General features: G+C 39.2%; 1 protein-coding gene across 3 annotated transcripts in view; it reads right to left on the bottom strand.

The window, feature by feature from the left end:
- Window positions 1-23459, bottom strand: part of phactr3b (phosphatase and actin regulator 3b) — a 58017-nt gene that overhangs the window by 16272 nt on the left and 18286 nt on the right. For 2 of the 3 annotated variants that reach the window (XM_023295405.3, XM_023295407.3), the window contains exons 2-8: window positions 19444-19602; window positions 19247-19321; window positions 18996-19136; window positions 17225-17455; window positions 16927-17137; window positions 15483-15673; window positions 11715-11868 (exon numbers count right to left, since the gene is read on the bottom strand). In XM_023295405.3, coding sequence (XP_023151173.2) covers window positions 11715-11868; window positions 15483-15673; window positions 16927-17137; window positions 17225-17455; window positions 18996-19136; window positions 19247-19321; window positions 19444-19602 — 1162 coding nt within the window. The remainder of the gene's footprint in view (window positions 1-11714; window positions 11869-15482; window positions 15674-16926; window positions 17138-17224; window positions 17456-18995; window positions 19137-19246; window positions 19322-19443; window positions 19603-23459) is intronic. The other variant, XM_023295406.3, reaches the window with a different exon arrangement.

Raw genomic sequence — 23459 nt, 5'->3', positions numbered from 1 at the left:
AAACCAGTATTCCATATCCCTCATTCACATTTTGGAAATGTTCTGAAGCTATTTCTTCCAATTTTGGTTTCAATTTTTACGTTTTTTTTGTGTTTGTTTTTACAGGGGTTGTGAGTAATGGCAAAGAAATTCAATCAAGAGCAAAGAAAGCGGATACTAAAGCAGTACTGGAAGGCCAAGCAGATGCAGACATCATGTTAAAGAGCCTGTAACACTCCCTCATCTTCACAGCAGGCAATTTATCTCAAAAGAAATAAATCTGAAAGGACAGGTTTGGTGGTTGATTTACTGAAATCCTACCTATGAAGTGTAAGCCTACTTTTGGCCCACTCTGAAAACTAGCATGTCTGAAAACGTTTACTTAGAGAACAGTGATGGTGAAAAGTAAGACCAGAGATTTCCTCAACTTCTCAACAGCTGCTTGCAGAGACAACAAGACGCATTTCTTGTTGATGTTCAATTAACTAGAAGTCAAGGCGGAGGTTTTTGTTTTCGCCCAGAAACGTTCATGCGGACGGAGCGTAACAAATAATCAAATGATGACAGTTTGCACCCAATTACAAATTGAGCACGGCTGTTTCCGTCACAGTTTCCAAATGGTTGTGTTTATGCCCATAAACATCCAAACAAAATCTGAGAGTTTTCACACAAAAACAGGGTGAGCAGCAGTTCTAGATGGGCCTTAAATACCCAAGGAGTGTGGATGCTAGGCGTAAATTTAGTAAAAATTATGCATTTTACAACATAGCAGTATGTATGTAGCCAAAGAGTTCAAAACTTTCTATCTTTCAGCATAAGATATTAGGTAGTTTTTTATTCATTTCTGCTTGTAGCTGTGGGCATAATGTACTAGGGGTGTGATGTTGTAGGATGGCTAAATTGTTCAACAAAAAAATAATAAAAAGGCATTCCATCAGAAATAAAATGCTGTAATCACACTGAATTCCCCACAGAGCAGCTTAAAAATGTCAACAGAGTACCCATTCACTTTCAGCTGACAGTCCCCTCTTTGATGAAGGCTGTTCTGTTCCTGATGTTGCACAAACAGCTCAAAGGCTACCACAAGAGCATCAGACAGGACACAACGTGCTGGCCACCTCCACAACAGCAGCTCTGTTCGATTCAGCACGACTCATTCAATGCGACAGATTCACTATGATTCATTCAGAGTGTGTACAGAGTGGCCATGGGAGAGGGTCCCTTTGTGAGCTGCCAGGAGGGACGTGTCGCCTCCTCTGGCAGACCACAGAGTCAGCAGGACGGAGATGCTGGTGGACAAACGGACGGTGCCGTCACCCCAAACAACGGCATGCCTCAGCTGTCCACGGCACTGACTCAGTTCAGTCCTGGTGAGCAGCCAGTCGCAGCACCTGTGTGAACCGAGCCAGTCTGCAAACACAGCGTCTGGACTGAGCTGCACGGTGGCACAGTGACACTAACCTCTGAATGAGTTTTAGTGGTTTGCATAGGGCACCTGTCACACAGAATTGTGTGCTTTTTCAGCTTTCTGACAACTTAAGTCCATTCTTCTGTACGCTACAATGATACAAGGAAACTAAATAGGATGAATCCATTGATAGTTTAGTGTTTACTTCGAAACATATTTCAACAGGAGAATGAAGTTTGATGGTTTTGCTACATTTGTGTGTAATATTTGTTTTTAGTTTACTTAGTTTATTCATTTATTAATGCAGGGACAGTGCAGTTAAAAGTAATTATACCAGAGTAAGCTAGCAGCTAATTTGCATCTGTTGTCTCTTGGCAGGTACAGAAAGAACAACCACAGAGCAATAAATACATTATATAAAACAATACAAAAGTTAAAGGTCAATCAGAGACAGATAATGATTAAAATCAATAAAAACAATAAATAAAATCAGTAAAAACAACAAAAGGTAATCATTAGTGGTGACAATTTAGTGCTGACTTCAGCCAAATCTTGAAGCTGTTTTTAAACACTGCAAAGCTTCCTGCATCTCTAATGTTCGTTGGGACGGAATTGCACTTTTTTAAACTGCTTTAAATGACAAAGCGAATTGACGAAAGCTGTAACCTGTAAGCATTACTAATTACCTCAGCATAAGTGCCAGCATTACTTTCTACTGTTCTATTCTGGTCTTATTTTAGCATACTTATTTTAGTTTAGTACTGTATCATACATATATTTTATTACTTTTCTACTATTTAGGTACTGCATTTTTTATGTTGTGTCTTTTTGTTTTTTCTAAGCAATATCTGGCACATAAAATTTCCTTCAGGATTAATAAAGTTTTATTGTATCTTACATTTGAATTTGAGATCAAAATATGACAAACATGAAGACTTTCTGTTAGCTTTTGTTTCACACTATTTATACGCACCTTCATTCTGTCATTTAATACAAAGAGCCTGATTTTTCAGGTGTGCAAAAGCAAGGTAACAGCTGAATGTCAAAGGCATAAAGTTTAACATTTGGTGGACATAATGTCAGCCTTATGTTGGAGGAAATACAGAAAGTTTAGGTCATTTCAAAAGATGAGATAACTTGACGTTGCTTTGCTATGTACAGAAACCAACTGGTGTCATGAGAAAGGGTGAGTACTGCTGTTTTTTAAATATGTGTTACATTATGAAACACTAGACAATATGCGAATTGTACCACCAAGAAGCAGGAGTGTAAAAATAGAAATTGGTATGAATTTTACTTTACCATCAGCCTCACTGCAATGACCACGTAATGAGTGACTTCACTGAGAAAAAAAAAAGATTTCAATTGCAGGTGTGTTTAAATGATTTGGAGCAAATAAAACTTAAAGGCCAGTCTCCACTTTTGCCTCATTGTCATGTTTCGATCGTAAATTAAAACGGCGAAAGCTGCAGAAACCTCACATTTCGCTCCATCGTTAACGCACCTTCAGAGGCAACTGTGTATATAATTGTGTGTAGATTACATCTAAATAAATAGTAATTTCACTCCTGAAGAGCAGTTATGAAAATTCCAGTAGCTCCAGTCAGAAAACTAATCACTGCACTAATGTAACACATTGACTGACCTGCATGCCACCGTCACACTACACACTGATGACAAAGAATTGATCACTTCCTGGTTTCATTATGCAAGAGTAAAGAGGAGTTCACTTTACATAAGTAGTGTTTGGGATAAAACTGTGTGGCACTATAATGCCTCTTGCAAACTCAAGGCTGAACTGCTTCCAGCATCCTCTCTGGAACATTGACTAATAAACTTTATTATGTCTTTTGATATTCTGCAGTCACATGCTGGAATATGTCCATGTGATCGTTGAGAGGTTCACATGGAAAGAAGCGTGCTCAGTGCAGCTTTTGTTTATGATAGCGTCACGTCGGACGCAAACACTTAGCGACCGCAGCCGTCCAGATTGACACGCAGCTGTGAAATGCCTCGAGCGAAGGCGTAGGGGGGAAAAAAGGCACGCGGAGAAGCATGATGCCCGGCTCTAAGAAGCTCATGGGAAATGTTATTTAGCCTGTCTGAATGCTGAATGTCACCCTGCCTTACTCATCTCTCACAGCGAGGTTGCAAAGGCTCAGCCGTAAATTAATTAAGCTTCATCAAACACTCGCTGCCCTGTCTCCCTCTCGCTGGGGTTAGACAGGAACTGAAACCAACTCAACGTGTTCATCGCTCTAATTAGCTGTTTGACCTGTGACGGTGCTGGCTATGTAATGAAACCACAACCAGGACGCACAGGAGGCCTCTCCATGGAGTTCACTGATTCCACTGTGACGAATACTAATAGACCGTCTGAGGACTATTTCGAGATATCAATCAAAACTTCTTTTAAACCACTCAATATTTATCAGATGTAACAAATCTACAAATCTAGGTCATTCACATCAATGAGATTAGTTACCAGATAATAATAATTGCAGAGATTTGAGATGCTGCTGTATCATTAAACAATTATTTGATTGTATTATTTATTTTATGTACACACACACATTTTTATATACATATATATATATATATATATATATATATATATATATATATATATCATAATAATCTTTACTAATTTGAAGAACCTCAGTGTGTGTGTGTGTGTGTGTGTGTGTGTGTGTGTGTGTGTGTGTGTGTGTGTGTGTGTGTGTCCGTTCTTCGCTTTTCTCAGCAACTGTTCAACCGTTTTCCTTCTAACACTACATATGTCTTGCCTGGAACCCGAGGAAATGCAATGACAAGTGTGAAGTTTTTTGGATGAGCAGTTTTTGATAAACATAAAAGCATCAAGCAGCAGTTGGTGATTGCGTTAGGGCTGGAATGACTCAACGACGTTACAACGTCATCACTGTTGTGTTTGTGCTTTGGTCAATGTATGGATTCCCAGAGAGAACAAGCTGCAAGTGAAAACGCATGTCCACGATCATCTAAAGTGTGGGAGTGTTTTAGACAGAGATCAACAATGTGGTGCTCTGTAAGCAATGCTAACTGGAAATGACAGCTGCAATACACAAATAAACAGCATCCTGGAGCAATTTGCAGAGGATGAAGTGACAGACAGTACAGTCCTGTTTTCTTTTCATCCCCAGTCAAGCATTTAACAGACTGCTATGTTATAGTTTTATAGTTTCTGCTTATTTTAACAGCCATGTATGAGGAAAACATCGCTTACACCAACAGTACAGACAGTTGTTAGTCTGTTTTAGTAATTTTCATTGTCCCACATTGAGGCAAAAGTATATTTACCAGTGAATACTTTAACTGCATACTACGTATTGCTGCATATTGCAATGATGGGGTGAAACCATGTCATAACACTCCAAGTTTTAAATGAAGTATTTCAGTAAAAATACTGATTTATTCGGTTTCAGGAGGGGGTTTCTATGACATACAGTGATTAAATTAATTCACGTGTGTTTCATTATTTGTGAGAAAATTAACTGTTTTATTACTGGAATGATAAAAAAAAAAAAAAACCTTTAGAATAATTGACAATAAAATAAATCAACCAATAAAAAAAAACTGATTAACTGCTAGAAATAATCATTTGTTATATTAGTATATCTGCATAAATATGGTCCTTTTTGCTGCAAAAGCCCCAATATTCTAAAAGATGTAAGAACATACTCCCTAAAATGCCTCACTGAAAAAGAAAGAGGCCATTACCTTCTGAAAAGTCTGTTTTTAGGTTGGGTATTATTAATAGTAATCTTTATTTACCTTGGGTAGGCCTGCTTAGCATTAATTTTCAGTGCCCTCCTATACAGATTCATGCATGTTGTCTGGGGTGTGAGAAAATTTGGATAACCAAAGGAAAAGCACACAAATGTGAAGAGTAAATCTAGTAGCTTCTTACTGTGAGGTGACAGAAAAACACCATTCCAGTCATATAACAATGAAATCAAAGCTAGTCGTACTTAATTCAGAGTAGCATAAGTTGAAGGTAAAGTACTTTATATGAGATCTTCACCTGAAATAATACATTCTATTAGAATAATTTAGCTTTTCCTCCCTAGGTAAGCAGAGCATCTTCCTGAATGCTTCTGCGGTGACGGTAATGTGCTGCAGCACAGAAAATACACCCACTCCACCGCAGGGAACATGTGATTCATAGGTTGTTTTGAACCCATTCCTCCAACCACGTGTGTCATTAAAGGGGAAGGGGGGTAGATACTGCACATATGAGCAAGATACATTCTTATGAAACCCCGAGATTTCCTGTTCATGTGTGTTTGCAGCACTTTAAAAATAATGTAAATGAGCAGTTTCTTTCTCTCTGCCAGCTTGCACTTTGCAAACTGTGAAGGCGGCAAACTTCACCGTGTCTCCAGGCAAAAAACAGTCATTTTAGTTCATTCATTGTTTAGATTTAGATTTAATCTTTTTCACACTAGTGCGCTGTGGCATTGTGCCTTCAACTGTAGTAGCGTTGAGCCCTAATGTACAGCACATGGTGTCATCACTATTCAAAACAAAGACAGACTTAATTTTTTTGTCCCAGTGTTTTGCAATTTTATAGCAAGGTAAATGTTAATTATGTAGCAATTGAATGAATGCTAATGAATGCTACACTAAGATAATACGAACTCAATGTCTCTCAAACATTAACAGAGTAAAGATGGAACAACGGTTTTAAAGTCTGTATCAAGTATGTGGTAAATGTGTATTAATCAGCTACTTATTTACCGTTTTGTTCTAAGGGTGCTATGACATGTTTCAGCCATATACATGTTCGTCTAATGTGCTTGCAGCAGCAAACCCCTGACTTATAGGACCTTCTTAGGAGTAGATGTTCAGCAGCCTCTGTCAAGACTTCAACAATCTATACATTAAACCATCTGACCTCCTTTCAGGAACGTAAGGTCATCTCTGCAGGATACTCTTCACAGATCACCAGAAAGCTACTAGAACACTGTACAAAGTGCAGAGGAAGAGTTCTAATGTTTGTTTCCATAAACAGCCATGTCTATATCTACTTCTTATATATTTCATTAATAAAACCTCCTATTTTTCTTTCATCCACTGCTTTGAAGATGCTGCCTTTTATAAGTGTTCCTTTCTGGCTCTGGACAGCACCATGTCTGGACTTGTAGTGACAAATGCCAGTTTAATGTACATCCAGCCTAGATTTCCTCCTCACTGCAACTACGTCTGCCTGCCAACTACTCCAAGATCAAATTAAGAGAATAATGAGAATACACTGCAAGGCACCACTGCTTTTATTTGATTAGTTGTGTGTAAGGGAAACTTCAAGTAGGGATTCCTAACTGGATGAAGAAGGCACAGAGGTTCCTCTGTGTTGCCATGAAAAGCCCTCAATATCACCGACCAGCCAAGTTACAAAAGGTCAAGTTAATGCTACAAAATGTGTGGTATGTTTAATATTTTTTATCATATGTGCATTGCAACTGTTTACAAGTGTATATTATTAACATAGCCTTTTCCCTTTCCATTCCACCCACCCTTTACTAGAAGATTAGATGGAGTGAACCAGGAAGGAGCAGCAACTGCCAGAGGAGGTAAAGTGAACAGCTACTTCTCCAACTAGTGCCCTGATGACAGGATATATGCCAAAAGCAGGTGATTGGAGGGTTTGCCATATTCTTGAACCACTTTTTAACAGCATGGGTGGACATCCTTATATTGCATGCAACAGGGAAGAAGCAAAGAAAAGGTGGATACGCAAATTTTCACAAAATATGTGAGGCTAAATCTCCTATTAATTTTTTTTTTTGTTGTGTCTTTGTTGTGTGCAGCTGAATCCTGATTACTGTGATATAAAATTGTTTATCAGACTTGTCAGAGACTTTGGAATGAGATTGCAAGGCTGTCCATACTAAAAGCAGAGCTACACTCCTCAGACTAAATGGTGCCACTGTGAAATTCTGACGTAGAGAAAGAGTCAGCTGATAATCATATAAAATAAAACAACATGCATTTTTGTCCATCACTGCTTAAATTTTCAGGTTTGATGGTAGAGAGCAGCTGATGACAGTAGGTTGAGCTTTAATGTCAGGTATATATCATTTACCACTGAAGTCCAGCCAACCACATGTCACCATCGGATGCTTTAACACATTCATGTCAGTTTTATCGTATTATCCAGTTTCTCTCCAGGAAGTGCTCCATACTAAGCCGTAAGAGCTTTAACTGTGTTAAAAGGAGGTTTGTGTGTAACACAAATTCAACCCCTGAAACTGTCTACCACTCAAGGCACCACACACACATTACTTCAGCAGTCAATTTAGAAGCTTTATCTTAAGCCCCTTTCAGACAGACGGTCTTTTCTGCTAATCTGACAGCATCTGAATGACCACCCTGGTCACTTTTCTGTATAAGTTGCAACGGTATTCTAACTAGGTCGGAACTAGTAACATTTCTGGACCGCTTTCAGCAAGTCTGGACTGCATGCCGTCACATTAACGGATAGGCAGACATGAGCAACAGCACTTTGACTTGTGTGAAGTGATTTAGGTGAAGGAGATGTTTCACATTTCAGCACCAATATTGGTTCAAAAACATCACAGAGAGCAAAAGACTTCTGAATGTCATTTAGGCTTTGACAAAATGGTAACAGGAGCTGAAGTTTAGTTTGTTGCTTCCAGCTGTTTGTAGAAATCTTTCCTCTGAGTTTAGGATCCATATGAGTGCCTCAAAAGCAAGAGAGCTGTGTGCTTTTATGCATTTGGGGTAATGGCAGTAACCCGGTACATCTAAATGAAGCCGTAAGGAACTTTAATATGAAAATGAATGACGAATGGTGTCACTTTAACAGACTGATGGAGCAGCAGTGTCACATATCCCATGTCTGAAGAGCTTTAGCATGTGGCAGCAACAACTATCCTCTACTGTCACAATATTAGCTATATAATGTGTAGATAAATTTGAACTACTTTATTATTTGTCACTTGATTCTAAGACATAATTATCTTTTACACATTTCTGTTCTTTGTTTAGAGTTGTAATACATAGCATACACTTAACTTACTGTTTTAATATTCATTGAGTTTATAGGGTCGTTTTTCCGTTTTCTGCCTATAAATTTAAGATACAGAAGCGCACAAATCTAAAACTGTGAACTTCAACTAAAACATTAAAAAAACATAACAATGATCATAAAGCCAACAAAATGAAGTTTACATTTAAAAAATGAATGTTAAGTTATGTAGCAGTTAGAGCTTAAGGTTAAATAATGAACAGCAAATGAGGTAAACAATACAGGTGCCTCGACTGACGGAAAAAAAAACATGATACAGGCACAATAGATAATTCAAGTTTGAAAGTCATGCTAACTGTCCTCAAATTTATTGGAAAATTTATGCTAAGTAGTTTCAATTTTGTGACCAAATTTCACCAATTTTCATGAGACTGGGTTTGCACAGTATGCATATATTAAGATTTACATAAGAAAATGCACAACACGCTTCAATGCACCGTGAATTTGATCAACATTTATTGTTAATCTGAGACGATATATTTGGTAAACCAAATTTTACGCTGAATTTCTGCATAGTAATATGATACATCAAGTCATAATATGTCTGTAATGCCCTTGCGATGCTGAATTATACAAAAGATGCTGTCAAATGCACATCATTTCTAATAGTAATGCACTTGAAAATGCTCACCAGACGTTTCCAGCGTGTTTGTGTGTTTATGCGAACAATAGCTTCTGTTCCAACCAGATGAAAGCAGGTCAACCTCGAATTAAAGTACTCAGCAGCCTTTAGTGCACAGTGAGGTGAGAACATTTTGCTAACAGGCTATTATCGAAGCTGCATGAATTAACAAAGGTATGAAAAACAACTAAATGTGCTAATACTCCACGAGGGGAAAGGTGCAAACTGCTACAAAAACAAATTCAACTCCACGTGAATCCAACAAGTCAAACTGTCATTTGCTGTCAAGAGAGCTGCTGTTTTTCTCTCCAGCACCGTAACTGGATGAGCTGCAGTGAGGACAGCAGCCGTTTAACTACAGTTTGTTGCCAAACTATACATCATGTACCATGTTTCCACAGGAGCGAACATTCCTCCTAAGACTACAAGTATTGCATAAGCCTCCCAGCACACACTGCAACTGTATTAATCACTAAAAAATGGACCTAATTTGACTGTTAGTGTAATCCTATTAAAGTCACCATAACAGCAACTTATTGCCTTTTACATAACACAACAAATACGATTATGCGCCGTGCTGCATTCCTCCTATGCTTTTCTGAAAATCTTGTTCCACGCTCCAAAAATGAGACCTTTAAACCTTGAAAAGCAAAAAAAAAATCTTTGTTTTTCACTCTTGGTCAAAATAAACCCAGGAACTAAACTCTCATGTTACTTATCCTTACATAGCTTTACATAACCTCATTCTACCTGTTCACTGCAATGTACTGTACTGCTACTAAAAGGTGTGCTATTATTTTCCCCTCATTATATATAATGAAATACCTTTCAGTGAGTAGAACAGGGGCAGCACAGCGGTGTAGGGGGAAGTGCTGTTGCCTTAGACTGGGTTCAAGTCTCGACTGGGAGCCTTTATTTGTGGAGTTTGCGTGTTCTATGTGCACCTGCGTGGGTTTACACCACCAGCTTCTGACATTCTGAGGTTAAACAGTGATTCTAAATTATCCTCAGGTGAGAACATGCAAGGTTGTCCGTCTCTCTGTGTTAGTGACGGATGGTGTAACCTGCCTTCATCCTCAGTTAGCTGGGATACTGTGCAACAATCTGCAGAATAAAGCAGCCTAGAGATAATGGAAGATGGAAGAAAACCTTCAACATTGTCAGATTTGCAATAATATTTCTTAAACAAAAGTCTCAATAAAAACTGATAAGTCTCATAAATGTAGGATTAATCCACCACAGCAGGATGGTTGTGATGAATTGAACAGGATTTATTCATTTTATATTGGATTTTAAGCTACGGTTAATCAGCTGTTCAGGTGTAGATAATAAACTAGCAGCACAGTATACTGAGGCAACTCTGCCCTTATTAGGTGTCCGTGAACAGCTTTACACAAGATCTAAAGGAGGATTTGCAGATTTTTTTCTTAAGCTACCACAAATATGAATGATGTGAATGAACATGACTCTGACAACAAGTCTCTCAGCTCTTGGCTCAGTGCTGGGAGTGTGTCGCTTAAACTAAAAACAACCTCTGGTTTTGGTTTTTGTCTAGCTGTGTGCAGTGCCAGCTTCCCCATTTCATCCAATCCTGGGTCAGGTTTAGCACATGTATGCATGTCCAAACCCAAATCTTTACCCAGTAAGCATATCAAAGGTTACAATCTAAACCCAAAAACCTGCGGATAATTTAATAATAATAAATTATCCTTTACCATTTATCAGAGCTGGAAACTGTAAAAACAGAACTTTCCAATGATCACAGAACTCCTCATCTGTGCACACCATTTTGTTGGAAAACATATTATTCTACATGTCCCACTTAAAAATTAGCCAGAAATGAAATCTTTTGCACCCGATTCTGTAAAAAAAAACTAAAAACTAAAAATTCTGCACTCTGACAGTCACATGACAAAAGTTCTGTGAGTTCTCAGCTGAACTGCAGGTTGTGTTTGAATAGAACAGATAGGAGACGAAGAAAAGAAAAGAAAAAAGTAAATTATTAGTAGTAAAATATCTGTAGTATGTAGAGCCACCACCAGTTTTGCAGTGGCAATATCTGCTGCACATGTGGTTTCCGGGTTTAATCTCTCTCATTTTGAACAATTTTAAATTCTGGTCTGTCTTCTGTCTATGATTTATGGCATTATAACTGCACTGCATGAAGCACACAATCCATTTTTTAGTTCCATCTACTTTTAGCCGTGGCTGTCATGTTTCCATAGGGGTGCAGGACTTTATATTGCAGTGAAAAATGAGTCCACGTTGAGCAAAAATGTGACAGGAGCAAAAAAAAGCACCCAGAAACTGCTTTGGGTTTAAAGGGTTAAACTGTAAAAAAAAAAAAAAAAAAAAGTTGCCCCCTATCTGCCTTTGCTGCTGATAACGTGAGCTTAAGAGCATTTCTGCACATGACAAAAATGTTTCTAGTAAATATCCTGAGCAGTATAGTACAAAGCTAGTCTAGAACTTATTTAAGGGAGAGTGGGCGGTAAGAGGGAAACAAACAAGGAGTCAAAGTGTAGACAACGGTGATGCTGAGTGATGAAACAGACATACATGAGGCAGGGCAGGGCAGGATGGGAGGGGTAGGGGTCTGATGGTTTGATGATCTGGGTCCACACAGAGCAACTCACTTGGCCAGCTTCATCTCAATCTGCTGGCGGATTTCCTGCCGCTCCTGGTCGCTGCGGACGGGGAAGATGTTGCGGTCCTCCAGCTCCTGCTTGCTGGGCCTGTTCCGAAGCTTCACAGCCAGCAGCTCCTTCCTCATCCTGCGTGGGAGGGTCCCTGTTGTTGTCGAGCACAAATTAAGGTCAGCAACGACACGGTGGGTTTTGTCGAGCTGCCACACACAGTTTTTTTTCCAGCTAAACCCACTGAACTGATGCTAATCACCACACAGTGTGCTTTTGTGCTTTCTCATAAGAGCAGAGAGACAACTGTATACAGAAACAGTTCATTTGTGAAATATATTAACACCTGTTTCAGGATTTTCAAGTGTCTCTTTCCATATTCGCTACAACAGATTAATTATATTATTTATGTAAAGGTATGCATCCACTTTGAACCGTTTCATGTCGTTTTATTTCATGTGAAATTTTAACTAAATATGCTGAACACAAATGTAATCACCAGAAATGAATGTGTATTACTCATACTGGTCAGAATCTAGTAGAGTCACACAATTTTAAATCCTACATTCATCAAATCAAAACCCTCTCAAGTTACACTGGGGGTCATGCGGGAACAACAATTCTCAAATCCAGCCACAAATTCTGGACTCTGACTCTTTAGCCACTCTGAGGCATTAACATTTGTTGTTTTGAAGACATTCTTGCACAGCTTTGGCTTCATGATTGGGGTTGGCTTGTTGGAAAATACTTTAAATCTCCACCCAAGCTCTCTTGTAGCAAGATTTAAGCCAGGATTTCTTTTGCTGTTACCCTCAGTCTTCACAGGAGTTCAAGGGTCTCCGGCAGAGAAGCATTAACACAGTGTAAATGATGCTGCCACCACCGTGCTTTAGTTCGATGGTAAAGAAGATCCATTTTAGACTCAGGTGACCGCATAATTTTCTTTCACTTACTAAATATAAGTCAAAGAGTCATTAAAGTTTTTAAAGTCAGTGACTTTCTGTGTCTGCAGGAAACTACAATAAATGTAGCAACAACTATTTCTCACATTTGGAAATATTCGCAGTTTCAAACCAGAAAGAAAAGCTAAATGAAGATTTAGCAAATGAGATCACTGACATATAGGGATGTATACCGAGGCTGAGTATTAAATGAGCCCCAGGAAAAAGTTCATCATATACAGATGAAGAAAAACACAGTTTGACTGCTGAGATTATAGCTCTTCCATAACCAGACATGTTATGTATGCGAGCAGCCCACACACACAGTTAAGCAATTATAGGAATCTGGGTTAATGAGTACAAGTAGGCATTCTACAGCCATTTGTTTAACCATGAATGTGTTCATAAATTCAGTCTGAAATTCAGAGCATCACATCAAATGTCGTTCAGAATTTAAGTTTCACTCTCAGAGGGCACAGAGCAGCGGGGATTTAGTCATTTAGGGACTGCAGAAACCACCAGAAATGTGCTGATATTTTAAAATGAACTACATTTTCCCGATATTTCTTTGATTATACTCCTAAATAAAGACACTTTTAACTTAATGATATCTTATACTCTATATACACTGCATTCTAAAGTTTGGCGTCACTTAGAAATGTCCTTATTTTTGAAAGAAAAGCATTTTTTTTCAGTGAAGATAACATAAATCATCTAGAGCTGAGACATTGTTAATGTGGTAAATGACTATTCTAGCTGGAAACAGCTGATTTTTAATGGAATATCTCCATAGAGGAACATTTCCAGCAACCATCACGTTCTAATGCTACATTGTGTTAGCTAATGGTGTTGAAAAGCTAATTGACGATTAGAAAACCTTTGAGCAATTATGTTAGCATATGAATACACAATGATGATGAATGCACAATGTCACTTTTTGCTGCTTTCGTGCAATTTCATAACATATTTATCATATTCTACTGGTTCTTATTCCATTTCATTTACCTCCCATATTGCACATATCTGGCCTCCTTTGCATATGTTGTCATTTTTAATATTGTTTTGTTATATATGTACATTTGATTTTATTATTTAATGTTGATATTTTATTACTTATTGCTTGTTGTTGTGCACCATCCAGTGGAAGCTATTTATATTTTCGTCATGCCATGTATGATGACAATAAAGCCATTCTAATTCTAATTCTAAAAGTGTGAGTTTTCATGGAAAACATGAAACTGTCTGGGCGACCCCAATGTTTTGAATGGTAGTGTACATTATATTCTACATACACTTTAATATTTAAAAACTTTTACAAAACCATATGCTAAAGGAAAGGAAAGAAAAAGCAACCACTACAGAGTTTTCTTGTGTGGTACTTTCTATTCAACATCTATCTCTAAATGCGTCGTCTGTATTCCAAATGCTTGAACAGTAAAACTTTGAACGCATTTTTAACCTCATTTAACACTTCAAAGCTGTTTTTTTGAGTTTTCAAACTTTCATGGGGTACATCGGTTAGTGATCATTGTTCTCACATTTAATGGAATATTAGCCTATTAACCCACTCGGTGGAATTGTTTTGAAATGTGAGGATGTCTTTCATTTGATGGGCACATTGGGAGGTAAAATCCATTGTTAGAAATCACAGCAGCAGATGAAAGGAGGACAAAGGACTACTGAGTTACTGGTGTTTGCTGCATTGGGGACTCCCCTGTGGATGTGTATACAGAAAGCTGCAAACATCACAAACACATAGTTGTTCTTATAATACTATTTTCTAGCCTGCTTGGAGTGCAGTAGATCAGTATTCATGTATTTTGTAGCCGATGTGCAGTTGATGCCCTTGTAGTGTATTGGCTCAGCGGTCACAAAAAATTGGAGGGCGTACAGAACATTTCTGCTGTGACATTCAGTTGGTCAGAATTTGGCGTAAACAATGTGAAAGAATGGATCCATCTGGCCTGAATTACATCAACAGCTGGGGCTGCTGCTGGTGGTGTAATGGTGTGGGGGATATTTTCTTGGTACACTTTGGGCCTCTTAGCACCAATTGAGCATCATTTATTCTCTACAGCCTTCCTGATTATTGTTGTTGACTACGTCCATCCCTTTATGACCACAGTGTATCCATCTTCTGATGGCGACTTACAGCAGGATAATGCACCATGCTACAAAGCTCAGATCATCTCAAGATCAGACCAAAACCACCTTGTTGAATCTATGCCATGAAGAATTAAGGCAGTCCTGAAGGGAAAAGGGGCCCAAACTAGTAGTAGCAAGGCGTATCTAATAAAGTGTCTGGTTAGTGTAAATCAGCATACTAACATATTTTATATCTGAGCTGTAACCCTGTGATTTCATACAGAGTTAAAGCTCATTTCATTTTGTAATAATCTACTTTAATTCTGGACCCTCTGTCACTACACGTTTGCAATACTACAATTGAGCCTGACAGATATATGCATCGCATCATTCTTGTGCTGATACTATGACAGTCACGCTCGTCATAATGCCACAGTTCACCCTTTCAACGTTTTTTTCCCCCTAAGTCACAGACACGTTAATAGCAGGCGGCTGTGTGCCAATGACCCACATGAATGGCCAAGAATTAGGCCACCAGAGCAGATGTTGACGGGCCGCTGCAATTTAACACCCACAAGTCTACGAGTCATCATCGTTGCAAATCTCCCTGTCACGTTCCGACTGTAAACAAACATCAGCGGATATTATGCTGCCTCATTATCCAATGACGGGGTGCACAGATTTTGTTGGCTTTGTGCATTAAGAGGCAGACAATAGTAAAGCAAATATACCGCAGACCTACCAGAGATCACGGACTCGTTCCAGCTGTCTTGGTCGCTCAAGTATTCATCCAGACGCCAGTTCTCCTTGTTCTCATCGGATTCCTTTTTGCTCTCCGACTCCCCGGAAGGCTCCCGTTCGGTACTGGATGTGCGAGACAGACGGCCGTCCATTCGGCGTTTTGGAGAAGAGCGAGACTCCTTTGTCTGAAAACTGAGATCACACATCACAAGGCAAACCTGTCAATTACAACTCTAGGCTTTGTGTGCTGACGGAGAGGTAGCATGGCTCAACTTTTAAAAAAACAACTAAAAAAAATACAATCCAAAGGAAATGTTTGCTGATGTTACGAGTCGGTCGTCTCCACCAACAGCAGTGATTGAAGGCCCAACATTTTACATTGTGTCTGCTTGAATATACATTTATATTGGCACCACTGCCTCAGGGAATTCAGACAAGTCAATGTAAGCAACGATTTGTGCCGTGGTTTACCCTAGAAATAAAGAGACAGTTAAAAGGTGTCAGCTAACATGCAATACAGCATCTCCATAAACTGCAAATTTGTCTGCCTGAAGTAATAAACATGATGCTACCCAAACAAATGACACAAATGCATATAGGTGAATATAGTCTGTAGGATTATACTGTTGACAAAAAAAAGACAGAATATTACTGATATGTCAGATATTTACTTTCAAAATCAAACCTATACACAAAAATCCATTTAGAAAATTTACTAAGAAAAAAAAACTTCCAAGGCTGCAGTGATTCAACTATTATTCAAGAGGCTGATAACTGAATAATAATAATAATAATAATAATAATAATAATAATAATAATAATAATAATAATAATAATAACACTTGTTTGACCTAAAAATTCTGAACTACTCGGGGCGACCATGACACAACAATCAGTGACTCAGCTGCAAAAATCCAGGGACTTTTCAGCTAAACTGGAGGCTGTGTTTACATAATGGACAGGACACCTTTCTGAGTTTGCTCTACTTCTAGCCACGGTCGTGCTGTTTCCATAGAGGTGTAGAACTTTATACGGGAGTGAGAAACAAACCAACAATGAGGAAAAATGTGACAGGAGCAAAGAAACGTTGAGAATCTGAAGGGTTTAATTAGGTCAAAAAAAGGAAAATGCTGTCGTTATGTCTTTGGATTTTGAACTCTTAGTTGGACAAAAGAGCATTTTATAGGATTTTCTAGACAATTTAATAAATTGAAGTGGATTATAGATAAAATCACTAAAGAAATTCATAGATGCTGCTGTTTTTGGTCAAGATTCTCCGTATTTCAGGCGTGTGAAATGTTCAAATATTGGGCTGATACAATGTTCTTTATTAATCAGAGTTCTACATGATTTGTTTTTCATTTAGTAAAGAAAAAATCCTGCCAGTGTCAGTATATTTAATTAGATAACACCCCCAAAACAATCAAAAGCACGTCAAGTCTGACCTGTCCTGCCTATGTTTGGTGGCCAGGGCTCGGTGCAGTTCCTCAATGATGCAGCTAGGGGGCAGCTGTGAGTGCAGCGTCCCACCAAGGTGAGGGGACCCGGTGGGTGTGGAAATCCTGCCTCTCAACAGGGAGCCATGAGGGTCTTTGGGGAGTGTGAAGTTCCTGGGTAAGGTGGCTGGGGACTTCTTAACTGGTACTGGAGGAGCACCTGGGGAGGAAAGTTATCAGTCGGGGAGATTCTTCTGCAAACAAGAGGCAGATTTCACCACTGTGATGTTTGTCCTGGTAAACTCACCATCTAAGCTGCCCAGTCTGGTGAGCAGTTTGACAGGCAGGTTGGGAGGAGGAGGCGTACTGGCTCGTCTCTGAGGTTTGGCCGTCGCCGCCTCCTGCTTCCCCTCCACAGTCTCCACTTTCCCCATCGTCTGCTCTTCGCTGGGGTTGCTCGCTGAGATGCTTTCGTCTTCTCCGTCTTCACTCTGACTGGGATCTCCTGCTGTCTTTGAATCTTCAGTCACATCTTGTACTAAAATGAAGGAAGATCAGACAAAGGTTTGGGTTAATTCTGAGGACTCTGTCTCCATCTAGTGGTCAATCAGGGACATTGAACTGGAGTCAATTTACATCACCAGGAAATCTATTTTACTAATAATCAATCTTTAATCTGTCACATTTGTGATTAAAATAAAAAAAACTACAAAAGCAATAAACACGCATCCTGATTTGAAACAATTAAAACTAATACAGTTGCATATTAGTTTAGTGTTATTCATTAAAACAATATCTGCTCTAAAATACAAAGAATATAAAGTGAATTGAAGCAATACCTACTGCTTGTATTTATGTTTTGTTGCTTTCTTGTCTTAATTTGTTCTTTTAATTGTGTTTGATGTGTACATATAATCGATAATGCAACTATAAAAACAGAATGGGGTTAGTTATTAGTTATTATTATAGTTATTACAATAAAAGAATACTCAGGTCTCCATGATACTGGTGAGTGTGTTGGGGGATGGCGAGTTGCTCTCTCAGGTATTTGTCAAAATGATGCAAAGGGATCAACCCATTGAAATGTAGCTACAGATTTTGGCTTTAGATAGTGACACCTGCAGATGTAAAATGAATTTTGTTGCAGTTTTTAACAGAGTTTGAGTATTTTTTTTCTGCCCATAAAGATTTCCCGTCTCTATCTCCTATGCTTAAAAAGTTATGAGGTCTCAAGAATGCAGGAAAAAACAATGCAAATTAAAAGCAACTAAACAGTCTGTAACTCAGAAAATGTTCATAGTATGAGGGTGAAATTCACCAGGGCTTCATTAAATACACTGAAGTGACTGTACGTAAAAAAATTTGTTGATTCTGAAGATTATGATTATGAGACTATGAAAGCCAGGCGGGGATTTCTTTCCAGATTTGGTCGATTTTGTATGGGTTTGTCACTCCAAGCAATGCCTTTGTTACTGCACAGTCATTTGATACACAAATATGAAATTAAAACAGCCTTAAACCTCTAGTGACTGATGATTTTGTCAACTTGCAGGCAGTAAAAACAAATTATGAATACTGACATGCCTTTTTATTATTTAGTCATGTTTCCTACCGCTTTGTAATTCTTCTTGTTTTGGGTCTGATTTGTTTTCTATCAACTCTTGAAGGAAATACCTGGGTCTTTACCTGCTAAATGCTTTGCTTTGTTCACCATGTTAACTGTGTCTGTCTGGTGCTGAGCAGGGCGTGTACAATGGATTTTTTTTCCACTGAAAACAGTATCTGACTGCAACTGGAAATGATACTTTGAGACAAAGTGGTATTGAACAGTAAAGCTGGAGGCCATAAAATGCAAAACATAGGATGAAATATGTAGACAGGGTGCAAATTCTCTGAAGGTTTGCTGTAATGTGACACATCACACATTGTAATTTGATTCCTTCCGTATATATGAATACTGATTAGGGCAGCTCGTCACCTTATTCTACTTCTTAGTGTCACTTGTTAGTGTAATTGCCTAATGCACCTTTAACCCTTCAATAAAAAAAGCTCTCTCTGACCACAGGATTTCACTCTACCTGTGGAAGCCTCTAAATCGCTGCCCAGGTCTTCGATGGTGCTGGCCAGAGGCGCCACGGGCTCCTCATCTCTGTCCTCGGCGTCAGAGTTAGTCGGGGTGTCTGGATCCTCGCCGTTACCGCCACAAGCGAGATCTGACTCTGCACATAGCACACACAGGGAGGATACAAATGAGTCCGCATAGCATTTGGGGGTCATATGGCTGAACAAGTGGACTGTGATGAGCCTGGAGTCATATATATGGTTGCACCTGTCTCCGTCTCCCCGGGGCTCCTCTTCACGAGGTCGTCTCTCTTCTGCCGTACAGCTGCCTTCTTGTCCACTGCTACACAACACAAACGCTCATGAAACTAGTTCACTGACCACACGTGAGACTAAAACACATGGATGTGCAAATACAGCCAGTGCAGTACAGTGTTTGCTGCCACACGCTAACGTCACACTCACCCGCCGAGGGCTTCAGCTTCTCGTTTTTCTTTTTCCTCCACTTCCACGGCTTGAAGATGCGCCCCAGGCTGGCCAGCTTGCTGTTGCGACGGATGGGAGGCGTACGAACCCCTGAGACCAGGCAACCAGAATGCAGCGCCCTCTGCTGGTCCATCACATCTACAACACAAAGCACGAGCGCCTTAAAATAGACTGCAGACAAACAAACTCCATCCATCCAGCTGTGAGGACAAGAGGAATTTCTCCTAACACAGTTGGCTCAATGCCACCGATAGCCCATCATCATGTGAGAGCGCCAAATGTGGGTCAGTGACTGTAAATGCCTTATTGATTCCAGTCTAATTTCTAAGGAGAAGCGAGCGGAGGGGAGAAGACAGAGCGTTGCATTGTTTGCGTGTGACTCACATGGTTTCAGGGCAGCCAGACCTTCCTGGACTGAAACACACAGACAATGGAATGCTTTTAAAAGACATCTTGAAAGAAACACAGGGAATAAATAAAATCAGCTTCGGCACAACTGGCTTTTTTTAAAAGCCAGAACGGACATCTGGATCCTGCACTACCTTCAGATTTTGCACTATTTTAGGCTGCACACTTATCTTGGCGAAATACACAGGAATGTGATGAACAGTCATCGTGACAGAATCGTACAAATCTTACATGCAGCTGCTGACAAACATCCTCCTGCACCTCCATGTCCTGTGGGGTTTTTTTGTCCTGCATTTTTTTGTATTTTTGGGTACTGACAATAATTTATTCCAGTGTTCTGAGAGGCCTGCTTTTGGAAGGAAGGTAGCTTTCAGTTCACAGTGGGGTCTGGAGGAAGATTATCTGATATTTAAGTAGTTAGTATGTTTAGATTAGAGTTCCAGATTTACTGTTCCTCTCACTCCTACTGTCCTCTTTACCCTCTACCTCCCCTACTCCTCCATTTCCTCTTGTCCTGAACATGAGCCAGAAAGCACATGAACATGCTGGAATAGCGCTCGGAGGACCATTTAAAGCCACTTTGTTTGTTGAATTTGTTTTTGCTGTTTTGTTAGTGGACTGAAAGCAGATATTCACTGAATTTGACAAAAGATATATTGGATTATACTTAATTTTTATGGTTGTGACAAGCTTCACACAAAACAGTGTTCTCTGTGTGTTGGAAGAGTCGGTGCATGAATACAGTAAGTAGCAGTAATTTGACTTATTAGAACTCCCATCCAACATATCAATAATGTATTATTTTACTACCAGCACGTCTAAGTAATGATATCTGCAATTTAATTCTAACGAGTCAAAATGTTAATTACTGATATGGACAAATAAGTTCTCACAAGTGCCAATATTTACTGTAGATATCTACTACTAAAGATGTAAGTACAATACTAGATATCTAACATTCAATTGTGGCAACTCAAAATAAAACTATTGATACATCTGCTTGGAATTTTTTCGAATAAGCATTTAATTTCAGACCTCATATATCTGGAATGCAAAATGCAATTGTCACTAGTGAAAATTATTTTAATACAAGTAACAATTTACCTTAGAATATACCTAAAATTCCTTTTAAATCTAGTGGGAATTGAATTTATCTAAAATAAAGGTCCAAATATCAGTGTAGATATTAATGATAAACATGTGAAATGGATAGGCTAATCAGGGTGCCATAGCATTAAAAATAATAATGAGTATGTGTGACCATTGGCAGTAAATTGTTCCTTCATCGATGATATTTGCATAATATTTCTCAATTCAATGATCAATCCTGTTCTATAAAATGCCACTTAGTAAAAAATCCCAGTTGGCATGAATAAATTGTCTATTTCACCCAGCTAGCAGTCTAAAAGCCAAAGATACTGAGCTTACCATCACATCAGCGGAACCAAACAAGAATAACAGCAAAAATTCACATATTATAAAGTAGAAAAAACAATTGATTTTCAAAACGGCATATTTAAACTTCATTCATTTCCAATCTATCTTTTCAGGTTTACAATTTACAAGCAGGTAATTCACAGAAAAAATTAGTCAGATTAAAAAAGGGACCTCAGATGTTGGATTTTTTTCAGCATTTTCTGACATGAGCCTGATCCAGCCCTTTGTTGGGATGCTTCATGCTCTGACTACATTCTGACTAAAGTCAGAGGCTTCAACAATAAATCTCAGTAGGTGTTTGCAATGAAGACTGCAGTAAATAACAAAAAAAAAACAACTCACACAGCCAGAGATATTCTGCTGATAAGACAAAGAACTCTTCACATTTCAGATGCAGGAACTTGAAAACATGTCATTCATTTCAATTCAGTGATCAAAACAGCTGCAGATTTGCTTTCTGTTAATCAGCAAACAGTGTGCAGAAGCTTAGATTTCCTCCCACAGACAAAAAGCCGATAAACGACCATCTCTCTCAGCTGCTTCTCTGACTGCTTGAAGGGCTCTTAAGGCTGCAGGTGAGGCTGTAGAGGAGGAATCACAATGACAGAAACGCAGGCAGAAAGCCACTGAGGCCGACTGAGCCGACTTCTGTTCTGCTGCAGCAAGTGACAGAGAAAGAGAAAGAGAGAGTGGTTCCTCAGAGAAAGGACAGAAATAGTCACTCCTACACAGTCTGGCTCCGCAACAAGCTGACACCTCAGGGAGCCTACAGCTGAGCCGTGGGCTCACCAACGGATCCACGAACGCTTTTATTTTTCCATCAGCGACGACTAATTCCACAACATCTGCTCATCGATCCCTTAAGAAATGAATTTTATACACTTACAATACATTACTTGGCCTTGTCACACCATTAAAAGACAAACTTAAGATGGATATGGCAGGAATTTCTCTTACAAGGTGAGCAAATGTGCAACATATTCACAGTGTGACACAAAAAACAAGGAAATATATTCTCCACATTCTGCAAAACAACACAGGAAGCAGTCAGGGAGGAGCTGTATTTACTTAGCACAGGTGTAGACGAAATATTGAACATCAAAATAATCACTAATTAGATTTTCATCACCAGAAAACAATAAAGATATGGCCATCGGATTTTCCTAAACGCCAAAGTAGCATTTTCAAATTTCTTGTTTTTGTTCAGGAAACAGCCCAAAACCAACAGATATTTAATCTATGAGCCACATAAGATTTTTTTAAAAGCAGTAAATCCTCGTGCTTGAAAATCAAGCAAGGAAGAGAGTAGGGATCAATTGACATGGATTTTTCAGGTCTTTAATGCCAATGTCGATTATTCGGAAGAAAGGCAGATAACCGATATTTGGAAAGGACATCCAGGCTTCTTTATTACTAAGGGTGAGTCTAACTAAATATGTAAAATAGAAATAGATTATCTTTTCTGTTTATGCGGGATCAATTGATCAGTTTGTCTCCTGCAGTTCTTCTGTAGTTTCTTAATTTTTTACTGTTTTGTTGCCCACTAAGGTTCAGATCTTAAAGCATTATTATGAATTATCGTTCTCCAGACACTGTGGCTGCCTCGTAACTTAGCCGTTAGCATAGCCCTAACCACTGTGAGAAACACCAGTTTCCTGGTTTGTGTTCTGTTTCTGCTTGTGAGACATTCAGAGACCACAGAGTGACGACAGACAGAGAAAGGTGACCGCATCAATGAAAATGCTGATAATGTGAAAAATGCCAAATATCGGTCACAATAACCGGCCATTCCAAAAATCGCTCCATCCCTATCAGAGACTCTGAGTCTCCAGCGGTTTCATCATCTTTCACTGCACATGTGCTAATGAACAGAGCTCTGAAGAGACACTACAGACTCCTCTAACAACATGAGGCCGATCGCAAGTGAGTTTATTGATCCACGAACAAGCAGCACATTTGCTCCTCGCCTTTCCACTGACACTTGCAGCTGCTCCGTCGCCAAACAATTGCCAGAAGCAGGTCAGTCTCCCTAGTCATGCGTGCCCGACTGGGATGCGGCGAGAAATTCAGGTCAAGCCCGTAGTAACTGTAAGCAAGCACGCCCAGGGTCAGGCTGCCGTTGCCGTGGTTACCACGTTGGATGCTGCAGA

This window comes from Amphiprion ocellaris, chromosome 5, assembly GCF_022539595.1.
Source record: "Amphiprion ocellaris isolate individual 3 ecotype Okinawa chromosome 5, ASM2253959v1, whole genome shotgun sequence".
NCBI classification, from domain to species: Eukaryota; Metazoa; Chordata; class Actinopteri; family Pomacentridae; genus Amphiprion; species Amphiprion ocellaris.
Note: the sequence above shows the minus strand (reverse complement) of the source record. Positions and strands in the feature narration are given on the sequence as shown.